Consider the following 14008-nt stretch of genomic DNA (forward strand, 5'->3'; position numbering starts at 1 on the left):
TCCTCTCCGTCCTCCTTCTCCTATCTCCCCGGATTCTTTTGTGTGTGTGTCCTTCTTTTTTCTTGTGTTTAGTACAGTCCCCCCTTATATAGCCCACATGACATCCCTCATTTTACAATATGGGGGAAGTACTCTAGAATTGCTCCTACCCTGGGATAGGACAGTTCACCATTCCTCTTCCCGCCTCCTAGCATCATTGGTTCAAAGGGAGGGAGCACCATCCGTCTGTTTGTCATTTATTATAGTTCTTTGTTCACAGGTCCGCTTTTTATCAAAACTGAGTTACGCCTTATAACTTCATACTTATATTCGCCCCGGCCATGTGAACAATATATACAGTTGTGTTTGGTCATGGGGAATTAAATGAATCGATTGCCAAATCCGTACGACGTAGCATGGCCCTTTTGGCACATGTTTGCCCTTTGCACACACTGTATAACAGTTATACCTCTGTACATGATCAAGCATATTCATAATGTACATCTCCATCTTTCCACCAACTGCCATATTTGTCCCATTTTAAAATCGGCCAGAAACTAGTTTTTATTGGCCATTTCAATTCACAAAGTCCTAGTAACATGCACTTAGTCTCTAAAAATCCGCCTGGAAATCACATCGAAAAATATCATAAAACGAAATTATTTATTGGGAAAAATGCCTTTAATGTCAATTTGGAGGATCTGTCACATGTGGGAGGGCGGTGCTTCATCCGCCAGAGCCAAAGCTCTCCCCCTGGCTCAGCTTGCAACAAAAGACTTTTATTACACCCTTTGAAGTTTGTCAGTTTGTCCTTGGGAGTGGGTGCAAAAAGGAACTTGCGCCTCTTGGTCAAACTCTCGCCATGCTTGCTTTCTTTGTCTTCCTTGCTATTACTGCCTTCTAGTCTGGCAGAGCAGAGGATCATCACGCCCTCAGCCACATCACATGTTATTGAGGACTGGTTCACTTATTGATGCGACTTCCAGTGGGGAGGCAAGGTTTTCAATTGAATTTTGTGCCTGAGCCCAAAACTGGTTTTACTGGTATTCTGAGCCTTTTTCCAAGTTGACTGAAATCTTGTGCGGACAAACATAATGCACATTGCATAGCCAACCCCCCATCCACACATATTCACTGACATTTATGTGCAATCAAAAGCTACTGTTTCACATCGGATTTCAAACCTCTTTTTTCTTATTTTCCTTCACATGTGTGCAAGCTGTATTTCATCTAATGTTTGAAATGCGGTTCTGTATGTCATGGAATTTTCTTTTAATTTGTCCTTTTGAGTAGGTTTGCACGGAGGGTTAGTTCACAGGGTTCTTTTGATTTGACATGTATTCAAATGAAAAGCCAGGCTGTTTTTTTCATCTGCAGTGTTTTGAGCGCTGCGGTTCACATGAAAGGGAAAACAAAAGCTGTGTCGGGTTGCAATGTAGAAATCTTTGCCACTCACGTGAATTAACATCAAGAAAAGGCCGTTTTGGATGTAGTGCATACTTTTTGTTCAGATGCAATAAAAGCAAAAGCGGAGCTGTTCTGAATGCAGGGCATAACTTATTATTATTCAGATGAAAGAGAAGCAAACGCAGAGCCATTTTTGGTGAATATTTAACTTTTGGTCATTCAAAATGGAATAAAAGCAATTGCGCTGGGCCATCCTTCGTGAAATGTTTTTAACTTTTGTCATTCAATGGAATAGAAGCAAATGCAGAGCCATTCTTTGGGTGGCAGTGTTCAAATGCTTGGCACACATGTGCCCGGGAAACAAACCACATTTTTTTGATGGCAATGTTTAATGTAGCTTTTTTAGGTGACAGGGATTTCTGCTTTGGGCCTTAAATGCACCCCACAGTGTCCCGTGGATAATTCGACGAGATGCCTGATGTCTACTTCTGCTTTTCAGAGGTGTGCTCCTGTATTGGACATCTGTAAATCAGCTATGTGTGCTTCTCTGCACATTTTCCGAGCATTAGTGCTGCGATTCCTTGTCAGGCAACGGGTTTCCTGGTGTAGGTGGCGATTTCTTCCTATCCTTCCCTCCTTCAGGTTTCTGTCCTTCTGTGGGACTCTACGATGAAGAATTGTTATGTTGTGACAAATATCAGGCGAGACTCGCAAGCAGTTCCAGGCACCTTTATTGGGTTAGATTCATCATCCAAGGATAACGACCCCCAGCAAGGGGCAGCGCATCAGTCCTCCTCCCTTTCACCAACCTCCCTCCTCACACTCCAGAACCTGGAACCCCTGAGCGGTCTCACAGCCAGGCACCATGGTAACCTAGTTATAAGATTCACAGATATTCAGATGTGTACTCAATGGAGCCTAAGAAATGATGCCATGTGAATGTAATGGAGAGAATACACAATGTGTGCAATGTGAATGCACTGTTACTATAGTATTTATCCTACTCCCTACACATCCTAACATGAATCTATGGGAGGAAGGAATCCATTAGAAGAAGAAATTCCTCAGCTCTTGGTAATGTATTAGTCCTTCATCCCACAGATTTCTTATCGCCCTCCCATACTGCCCCTCTTGGTGATATGCTGTATACCTCCTGCTGTTTTGAAGTCGCTCAGATACTGAGCACTAACAAAAAAGGCAGAGTTATGGTAATGGGGTGTGACTGGCTCCCCATATACTGGTCCTGACCTCAAGTCTGGCATCATGGGTGCTGAGCAAAGCAGATGTCAAGCCGCACTGCACCTACTAGTGGCTGAAAACATTTGAGGACAACTGGTGCTGGGAGAAGGTTTGTCTTAGTTGATGAATATTTGTGAGGAAGGACTAATCCATCAGAAAGAACATAACCAAGAGGTGAAAAAAATATCTTTACTACACTTTCTAAAAGGACTTTAGTGTTTGAAAACTGAAAAATAATATTTTACAAATTTGGAACGACCCTGGGTGCTTTGCAGCACTTGTCTCTTCGTTTTTCCCTTGCTGTAAGCCACGTACAGGAAATTAGAAGGGGAAAGGAATCCGAAAATGTGTAATTCTGCTAAGTGATTTGGGGGCTGAGAGGGATACGCGGTTTTGCTGCTTGGGTAAGCCTGTCTAGTAGTGGATGAGTTTCTATGGGGGATTCTAGAAGTGGGTGGATGCCCCCGATCTGCTGACCTAGGCATAGGTGATGTGGCAGGGGGCTATTTTCTGATGCTCCTTTGTTTAAAAAAAAAAAAGACACCCACAGACATTTTTATATTTTGAAATATTTTCTGTGCACATTTTATTTGAGTATGACTCACTAATTATTTTTCCTGCAGTTATTTAGCCAGTATTTTTCCAACAATTTTGCACAAATATCAAGATTGTTGGGAGGGATTGTTTTCTATGAGTTTTTATGAATGTTTTTGTGTTGCATATTACTCTTTCTTTGTATGTTTTATCGTTTTCCATTGAAGTGTAAAAGGTTCTATTGTAACATTGTAACCAAAGACAAACAAAAATAATATTTAGTGTAAGTGTCATCAGGCAATGGCAAATTGGTAAATACAGGACACATGGCAGTAACACATAAATCAGACTTGGTGCAAGTTACTGGTTATTGTGATGGCTCCATCGCTTTGGTTTTTCTGTGCTTTTGGTACTCTCTCACTCCACACTCTCTACATTTCTCAACAGCCTGCAGCAGTGGCCCTTTCAGCACTGATTCAGGCGCTGGACCAGACCGACATGGTGGCGATTGTGCGATACGCTTACAACAAAATTGCCCACCCTCAGGTGGGCGTGGCGTTCCCAATGATAAAGGACAAATATGAGGTAATACCAGCACACACTGTAATGAGCGAACCCAGGTGGGGACCCTTTGTCATTGGATCACAATGGAGAAAAAAATGGTAACCGATTGCCAGGTCTTTCCAGGTGAAATGTTTAGAAAAGGGGCCTTTCTCTATGTATTAAAATCAAAAGCAGAGCTTTTGAGAAGTAGAGGTTGATTAACCAGTGTAGCTCAAGTCATAAGCATAAACGATGCTCTTGCGCGCTACAGCAGCATGAGTATATGAGGAGGATGTAGTTGAGTACTGATAGGTCTTATTGGGAGCTGATGTGTCACGCGGACTCATCAGAGCGTCATACTTCACGCTGATGGCACCACGTTAGCACCACACACTTCATCTTGTGGACCCTACAGATCCCAGTGGATTTAGTTGCTTTGTGCAGTTGAGTACATTGTTACCTCAAAACGTGTCCAGTATTTCAATGTCACCTAGCTTTTATTTTGAATGCATCATCGTATGAAAAACACAGGATGATTCAAACCTTTATTTTTATTTTATAGGTAATATACACTGCTCTACAATGCAAATTGACCCATTTCCTTGGGCTCAGGGAAGGGTGGGGTAGGGTGTAACACAAGATACAGGTAGGTTATACAGAGGTCACGTTTAAAAACAGGTACTCATGCTTGGAAGACTCCTAAAGTGCTGGTACAAGTGCCATTTACATTGCTGAAATCTATGGCTTGGATCAAATACATGATAAAATGTGTTCAGTTCTTTAGCAAAACCTATCAGAGTGTAAGCCACATGCCATGCAGTTAGAAGGCCCTTGTGTGCTCTAGGAACATATGCAGAAAAAAAGGATCTAAGGGATCCGACCGCGGCTGATTTTGCTGCGGTCGGATCGTTCGCACGCGAAAGGTGCGAACTACCAAAAGGTTGCACCTTTCTCATGCGAACACACATACACTAGTGGGGCTGCACAGGGGTGTCCCCCGCAACCCCTGCTCACTATACCACACAGTATAGTGAGCGGGGTGTTGCAGGGGATACCCCCGCACCCGCCCAGTCTTTTTTCTTTTTACTTACCTGCAGAGCTTTTGGTGGGAGCATTTTTAGATCTAATGGTTCATGTGAACCATTAGATTCGGGCTGAAAGTACAAACCCGAAAAAAACCTGCAGTGGCCCCAAGTTATAAAAAGGCTGACCCCAGGGTGCAACAAACGAAGTGCTTGTGACATCCTGGTGCCCACATCTCCTGTGCCCACGCACCTGGCGTTCATGCAGGTGGAGGGACAGATTGAGAGAGTAGGGCGGTTGCAACCCATTCCTTAAAACATATGCATTTGTTTGTTTATCCAACACTTGACTATGCTTTGGCCCACGGGATCTACTTGAGTGGATGGCTGGGATCTGTTCCATGCACACTTGACACGCGCATGGGAAAGCCACGTTTTGTGAATCTGAGCTTTTGTGTTCATGGTTTCTTCACTGCCGGGATTCAGACAAGCTTCAGGTTTGGTGCCTGCTTGCTAAGTAAAGATAGCAACGGTTAGTCATACAAATGATATTAAGTGCTTTTCAGCCTAGTGTAAAGCCAAACCGTGCCTCAAGAAGAAGACTAGGAGATGAAGGAAATTTATTGAAATGCCCTTGCGTACAATATTATTTGCACAGTAGCATGAAACAGTTTGTAGGAGTATCTAAGAAAAAGGCTGTAACCCAGCAAGAATGGACCCATTTGTGAAAGGCTTAATCTTTTTCACTAATCATGGAAGTTGGTATAAATCCATCCATCTAAAATCCAAGATTGAACTGGCAAGAAGAGCCTGTCTGACGACAAAGGTAAAGCCATTTATTTTTGCGGTTACCTCCAAATAACTAAAGGTTATCCATTCCTCAGTGTAAGATGGACAACCCTTCATATGGTGGATACCGTCTAACAGTGACACTTTCACATCATCGGCATAAGGAGGAGTATGGGATATTTGAGGCAATGATGCGTCAGTCAGACACGCGCACCTCTTTTATATTGACGTGCTCAAGCTTGGGGTTAGATAAATGCCTCCAAGGGACTTGGGGAATCTCTAATGCTAAGGAGGGGCTTCTAAATGAAACCGTATCAGGATGGGAAACGTAAAGTCAGACTTCCCTGGTATTCAACATCATTGCAATTCTCGGAGGATAGCTCAGGGGCAACGTACTCGCCTTGGTAGCAAGAGACCCAGAGCACCACAGGTTCGATCCCCGGGTCCGCGCTTAGAAACCTCTGGGTATTGAGCGCATTATAAATAACCTATTCTATCATATCAAGTTCGTGTTTTAGATCACAAACCAAAATGCTAGCCAGTTTAGGGTGTCACATTAGACACAAAGACTTTCATATACAAGTAGTGTCCAACCAACTGTATTAAACAACATTCTTAAAACCAAACTCAAATGAGGATTCTAAGCAATAAACTAATGTCTTCAGATTTGAGCAACATAAACGTTTTTTAACCTATTCTTCAGAAGTCCATTCCAAAGCTATCTAAAACAAACAGTTCCTTCTTTGACGGTTCCACTCGGCCCTACTCCCAGAACAGGCTCCCTACAATCTTTTGCTTTCTTCCTGCGTCGAGACTAGTGTTAGGGAGAATTCTCATAAATGGCTGATTACCCTTACCTAAAGAGTCCCCCAGCAGCTTTTCTGGATTTCTAGGATTTATTTTTTTCACCTGGTAAGAGTGTGAGCCTTTTTTCCCACTCTTACATGTGTTTTTCTGTGTGTATTTTCACTGTTTGTGTGATCTTGGGCACTGGAGCCTCACCTACTCCAGAGCACCACTTTTTTGTGTGTTACACAGCACCTTCAGTGCAGTGACACGGGGTTGTCTTTGAGACTTCCCAATGACTCAATTTTTCTGGGGCTGACTACTGTCCCCCAGCAACAGGTAAAGTTGCACACCCCATCTTACATGCAGTACTGGAAAGGGTTAACTCCTGCCCCTTTTTGTCTGTGCCTCTTGGAGCCTTGTTTCGCTCCCTTAACTTTAAGACTTGGCTGGTGCCAGTGGTATCTACCTAATTTTTCTACCGCGATTATATTATATAAACGTGTTATTGTTTTAGGCTATTATATTGGCCTCGAACATAAACCCGCTTGACCAAATACACTTTATTTTGGTTCCGGTTGGGTTTATTTGCCATTTCCTTTTGTTAGTCTTTGTCTTGTTTTTCTCTGCGCGCCAAACCGGGGATGATTCCTTTGTTCACTGTCTTTTTTCGCGGGCTTCTGCACAGAAGCCCTCCTTAAGGCGCCTGATATTCTAGGTAGGCAGGATGTGAGGGAGGGATCTTCAGACCCCTGCCATGGGTTGCCTTGGTAACCCAAGTCGCACTCTTGTCTGATTGGCTAAGAGGACTGGCCTTGCCAGGCCAGCCTCCCTGCTTTGTGATTGACAGCCAGGCTGTATGAATGGGGGAAAACTGCATAAAAAGCAGGTCTCTGGGACTGGAAGAGCAGAGTCGCCACTGGAACGAAAGAACCAATGATGAAGTGGAAGAAGAGGACCCCTACTACGACTGAACCGCCCGGTGAAGCCCTGCTGCAGGTCCGGATCTTCAAATCCGACGACAGAGAAGATCCTCCAGGAAACCTCTTCCCTTGAGCTGGTGGGACCAACCAGTTTGCCCAAACTACAAGCCAGGACCCCTCCTCTGGTCGAATTCAATGTACAGAGGGCCGGATAGCAAGGAAGGTCGGACCCTGCTTGGGTTTTACGGCGTACACCTTTTATTTGTGGTTTTGCTCTGCTGCTGGCTTCTCCTCTGGGTGGCGCAGGACCCTCCAGTCTTCCTACTTCGCGTCAGTCTGACAGTAGCTTCAGGAACCATGAGCCTGCAGGAACCACCAGGAACGTCCGCCTCAGCTATAGCTCCCTCTCTGTTTTAAGGTACTGTGCAAATCTGGTTGTGCGTTTCGCTCAGCCGCGGTGAACGTGTTTGAAATCTTTCTTCAATCCGAGGGCGTGTGTCACGATGCCTGCCCCCGGAAGACCAGACCAGACCAGGCCCAGCAGCCCCGGAAGCAGGCATCATGCCACTTGGAGCATGCCCAAAAGCCCCAGTTAGGGGCTGTTTGGGTGCAGTCCTGGCGCCTATGGCGCCAGGCTCATAAAGATAAAGTCAGTCCTGGCGCCATGGGCGCCAGGCTCATTATTGATAACTTACCTGAAGCAGACCATGCTGCATACTCACCTGAGGCAGACCATGCTGCATGAAGACTCGAGCCAAATGAGGCTTAGGAGGGACTACTTTACTGAAGGGACTATTTTGTTACTTGGGTGGGGCTGTGGAAGAATACTTACCTGGATCTTCTTCCAAGGCTATTCAAACCACGCCCGGACAGCCACACGTGCTTCGCGTTATTCTGCTTGCTGCAGCGTAACGCTCACTGTGTTTTCAGCAGCTCCAGTCTTCAGCCACACCCGCTTCAGTCCTGGGACTCCTGAAACAAGAAGAAAAGAAGGATAAAGGTTAGAACAGGAGTTTTAACTTTAATCCTTACCTGAATCCTGATCCATTTCGCCACGGAACTGAAAGACAGAAGTCTTTGAAGCATCGCTTCGCATTCCTACGGCACCGCGCTGAACTCACCTGCTTGCCGGTACTTCAGCATTCCATCACGCTCTCTCCATCTCGCGGCCGCCCTCCGACACCTAAGGAGACAAAGACAGCAAGGTGAGCAAGGGGACTTTCTAAGGCTATACAAGCTACCCCCCCAAGGACTTGCCTGATTTACCACGGGAGGTACTCACCTCATCTCGGGTCGGCGCAGTCAACTCTGCTTCATCGCCGTACCCCGGCCCCTAAGGGGAAAACCACAATAGACTTACCTGAATCTTACCAAGTGCCATTTGGAAATCTTCGAGTGGATTAATCGGCAACCTGCAAGGAATCGGACAGAGTGAAGATCAGACATTTGAACTCTTATGAACAATTGGACTTTAGAGTCAATACTGGAACTCACCAATTCCTCTACGCCAGTGAAGTAACTGGTCATCAACGCGCCCCTGCGGTCGACGCAGAATGGAGAGCTCATCCTTCCAAACCATCAGGTGAGACTAAGGAGGGGACATCAAGAGTGATCTGTGGGAAGACAACGGGAGTGGGGAAGGTGGGTTGGCACTCAATTCCACGGGTGGTTAATTCCTCTTCTCCTTTGCAGAAGAATATTCTTGCGAGCCAGACAAACTAGGCTGGGCGGGCCAGTCCAGTCAGTCATCTCGGCGCTACACGTCACGCTGGTGGAAACAACAGCGGCCCAGTTCCGGTCGAGGCCCCCGTGGGAACCAGGTGAGCGTAACAGCGTGTCCTTCTCTTCTCTTTGAACTAACTTTTCTACCAACCAACCTCGTCCGGAATCTGTGCCAGGAACTTTACTGCGTACTACACCGAGCCTATTATCTTGAGCAAAAGACTTTTGAACCATTGACTTTGGCCCTAAGCCTTTTCTATCTGATTTTACCCTTGTAGTCTCTCTTGTTCAGTTGCCCTGCTTACTTACCTGTTGGTGTTGCCTAATTTCCAAGAACTTTGTCTTTCCCTCCCTTTTAAATTGCTGGAGTGCCATTTTGCTCCCACTTCATTTTGTGAGCTTAACTTGTCTGGAATTTAAGGGAAGTGGTGTGGTGTATTTATGATTGTGATTTTTAACCTGCTTATAAAAGTGAAATGTTATACAACTGTTGAGTAAATACATTTCTGAGGCTTGTGGAATCTGCTTAGATCACATGCTGTGCATAGGCCGACATCTAGTGGAAGCGGCAGAGTATTACAGTTTGTTTTTCGAAACTCGAAAATGGGCCTCGACACAGGGCGTGCCAGTAATACTATCCCTAGTGTGACGTCAACTGTACCAAATGACCCTCACACGTCTAGGATCCTCAGAACGTCGAACTTTGTGAGCGCGGCCCCACGTTCGAAGGACAGGGACTCTACCCCCGATCCTCGACGCCAGGCGTCGAAAACCTCCGGAACGACAAAGGGACAGGGAAAACACTCTTCCACTCTCGGGGAGGGGGGAAAGCAGCCACTGCACTCTTCCACACCTGTAAAACACTCCACTCCTCTTAAACAGACAGACAAGCCCAAGTCTGCTGCTATTTCTAATACCAGCAAGTCTACTCAGGATAAGTCTCCTAGACTTTCTGAGAGAGTCATTCCCAGTTCCAAAGAATGGTCGAGTGATGACATAGATAAGGTCATGTCAAGGATGTCTTCTTTGGCAGACTTTTATGATAAAAATCCAGACCATTTCCTTTCATATAATCCACAAGGGGCTACTCCCTCAGGCTCTAATGAACCTATCCCCCCCGAGTAAGAAGCCCCGGTTTGAGACACCTATGAGGTCTTCGGACCCCTTCGATGTACAACCATACTCAAGGCCATACTCACAGTATCAAGGAGAGACTTCCTTTGGTGAGGACGAAGAATTTGGCATGGTAGAAGAGCAAACCGGGACGTGCTACTATGGGGATGATGAGGACCAAGAAGAGGAAGACCCTGAAATCTACAGAGTAGATTCCCCAGTAGAGAAGGAAGCCCCGGTTACCGACTCCCCTGTCGATAACCAACCCCTCCTAAACGAGGTTCTCGCACGAGCAGCAGAACACTTCCATATTGACACCCACGGTGTCCAGGAGGAGAGGGACTTCGCGAGGAGTTAGTGGGAGAAAGGAGGCCTGTTGCCCAGACCATCCCTATCCTTAAGTCTATTCAGCGAAAAATAGACCCGTCCCTGGTGAACCCGAACCTCACCAGAGCAGTCAATCCCAGAGTTGAAAAACTTTTCAGGGCAGCCCAGTCTGACCCTCTCTATATAAGAGGACATCTGAAGCCAGACTCCCTGGTGGTCACTAACACTCGTAAGAGGTCTGGAACCCCGTTATCATCGTCCGAAGCTCCTCCAGACAAGGAGAGCAAAACACTATATGTTTTTGGCAGGAAAGTAGCCTCAACGTCCGCCTATCAGGCAAGGATTGCAAACTCCACCACCCTGTTGGCCAGCTACAACTGCCATCAGTGGGAAGAAGTCGCGGCACTCATAGCCTCTGCACCAGAACCCTTAAAGGGCCAGTTAGCACGAATTTCAGCAGAGGGTAGAGCCGTGTCTGCTTGCATTTTAAAAGCAACTTTTGACGCCGCGGACAACGCAGGCAGATTGATAGCAGAAGGTACTGTTATCAAGAGACATGCGTGGTTACGGCAGTCTGGTTTTAAGGCAGAAACCCAGGCATCATTGTTGGACAAACCGGTGGAAGCCGATCTGTTGTTTGGTAAGGCGGTCGAGGACGCGCTGAAGAATGCCAAGGACGAATATGAGACACTCAAGTCCCTTGGCCAACTAACCAATAAACCCCCTAACCAGAGAGGGAATGGGAATTTTCGTCAGCCACGCGTCCAGAATTCCCAGAGAGGATCAAACTATTCCCAGGGGCAGGGTACACAGTGGAACAACAACAGCCAACAGTCTACCCAGGGTTACGGCAGGGGTAATAGGAGAGGACGTGGTAAAGGCAGAAGCAGCCCCAGTAAAGGAGGCGGCACGCCTCCACCAAAGCAGTGACGCTCAGTTCAGGGTCCCTTCTCACGCAACCCCAGTAGGGGGGACGCATTTCCAACTTCACCCAGGCTTGGGAAGGGATCACATCAGACAGATAGGTGCTGTCAACAGTATCCGCAGGGTACTGTATAGAACTACTGCAGCGTCCCCGGAACCATCCTCCACGACAAAGAGTACACTCTTTAGAACATCAGAAGATTCTCCTCGAGGAGATCGCCAATCTGCTAGCAAAGGACGCGATAGAACTCGTCCCGGGACACCAGGTAAACAAGGGTATTTATTCAACTTACTTCCTTGTGCCAAAGATAGATTTGACAATGCGCCCAGTACTGGACTTACGGCCTGCCAACAAGTATGTCAAGCCCCAAAAGTTTCGAATGACTACGCTACAAGAGGTAATCCCCCTCCTAAAAAAGGGGGATTACATGGCAACCTTGGATATGAAAGATGCCTATTTTCATATTTCCATGTTCCCAGCGCACAGAAGGTACTTGCGCTTCAAGGTGGACAGTCGGCACTACCAGTTCAAGGTACTGCCCTTCGGGATAGCCTCGGCACCAAGGGTATTCACCAAGGTACTGGCGGGGCGGCTGCACACCTACGCAGGGAGGCAATCCCGGTGTACCCTTGTCTGGATGACTGGCTCATAACTGGGGAAACCCCAGTAATTTGCAGGACAAACATTCAAAGGACTATCGACCTCCTCCACGAATTAGGCTTCTCAATCAACGAGAAAAAGTCAAGCCTGGTGCCAAGCACCTCCAAACAGTTCCTAGGAGCAATCCTAGATACTCAAGAGGGGTTGACATTTCCTTCAGAGGAAAGAATTCGGAATATACTACTGCAAATTCCGCAATATCAGTCCGGTCACCAAATAATGGTACGCAAAGCAATGCGTTTGCTGGGCATGATGGCGTAATGTATTTACCTGGTGCGCCTGCGCATGCGTCCCATGCAGGAATGGTTGGCAAAACAGTGGTCTCAGGCAAGTGGTCAGTGGGACGATCTAGTGGTCGTTTCGCCAACACTGGTACAAAGCCTTCACTGGTGGACAAGAGAGAATCTTGCACAGGGCAAACCCTTTTACGATCCCGAAGTACAGGCAGTAGTCACTACCGATGCATGCCTGACGGGGTGGGGAGCTCACCATCTCCACCACACAGCTCAGGGTCTCTGGTCTCCCTCAGTGGCCAAGAACCACATCAACCTGCTAGAGCTTCTGGCAGTATTCAGAGCGCTTCAAGCGTTCGAGCCCTACCTACTAAACCTGTCAGTGCAAATCCGGACGGACAGCACGACAGCCATGTTCTACCTGAACAAGCAAGGAGGGACTCGTTCGCCAAATCTGTCCAAGCTTGCCCAGAAAATCTGGATATGGGCACTCAGACGGAACATCTTCCTGTCATCACAACATGTTCCAGGGGAGCTCAATTCCCTAGCGGATGCTCTGAGCAGAGACTCCCTCCCAGAGGAACACGAATGGGTTCTACACAGAGAGGTCGTAGAAAATATCTTCTCTCAGTGGGGTTTCCCCACTAGAGACTTATTCGCCACAAGCGAAAACAGACAATGCCCAGGATTTGCATCCAGGTTCCCCCAACCAGACTCCCAGGGGAACGCCCTGTGGATGAACTGGTCAGGGATGTTTGCGTACGCTTTTCCACCAACTCCCCTCATCAGGAAGGTGGTCAACAAGATGAACAGAGAGTCGATGACGCTTGTCCTAGTTGCTCCCATGTGGGCAAGACAACCGTGGTTCCCACACCTACGCAGGATGGCGGTGTGCGAGCCCATCAAACTTCTGGCCTGGTACAACCTACTGTCCCAGCACCAAGGTCAAACAGTGCATCAGCAACCCAACTCAATGAACCTGGCAGCATGGCTCCTGAGGTCATAGAGTTTGGACATCTCAATTTACCACAGAGGTGTATGGACAGCTGCATTTTCTTGGCTCTCCTGTCCTTCCTTAGGGGGCCACTGGCAGAAAACCTTTGGCTCTGGCGTCCCAATTCCCTGGGAACTGTAGAGGGGTTGCTGTGCCCTTCTTTATTTATTTATATAGCGCACCACACCCAGAGGTATCTAGGCACTTATGCTTAAGACAGTTGGTTACAGTGCTTATGGTTACAGGTCATAGTGAACAAGAAATAGTTACATCACAGAGAGAAGTAAAGTGAAGGTGGTTACAGGTACGAACGAACAATAAGTAGTTACATCATAAAGTACAATGACGTGCGTGACAGTGGTTGCTGGAGTTAGGTTACAGGGAGGAACAAATTAGGTCACACAAGTGCAATAGAGTTCAGGTAGGGACAGTGGAGGAGCCTAACTCCATGTTGCAGGGAGGCTGCAACACAAAGATGCAGTAAAGTCTAATCAGATGGGCACGTTCGAGGAGCCTAACCCCATTTTGGGGAGCAGCTGCGACACAAAGATGCGGTAAATAAAAGGGGGCAAAGGGGGGGGACAGTTAGATACAGGGTTCAGGTGCACAGGTACATGTTTATTTATATATTTATTTATTTATAGCGCACACCAGACCCGAAGGTATCCGGGCGCGAATGCAATAATACTTTAAGCTTACAGGTTACAGTTACACATTTCAAGTAAATGCAGGATACATTGACAGCAGACAAAATGATTACCCTAAAAAGTTTGTACACAGGGTAATTAATATACAGGGTTATATACACAGAT

The 14008-nt window shown here is 46.8% G+C and overlaps 1 protein-coding gene across 1 annotated transcript in view; it reads left to right on the forward strand.

Moving 5' to 3' along the window:
- The window catches only part of XRCC5 (X-ray repair cross complementing 5), a 1556689-nt gene that overhangs the window by 511036 nt on the left and 1031645 nt on the right, over positions 1 to 14008 (forward strand). The window contains exon 11 of the mRNA XM_069616805.1: positions 3607 to 3744. Coding sequence (XP_069472906.1) covers positions 3607 to 3744 — 138 coding nt within the window. The remainder of the gene's footprint in view (positions 1 to 3606; positions 3745 to 14008) is intronic.

This window comes from Ambystoma mexicanum, chromosome 9 (assembly GCF_040938575.1).
Source record: "Ambystoma mexicanum isolate Mex_15411 chromosome 9, UKY_AmexF1_1, whole genome shotgun sequence".
NCBI lineage: Eukaryota > Metazoa > Chordata > Amphibia > Caudata > Ambystomatidae > Ambystoma > Ambystoma mexicanum.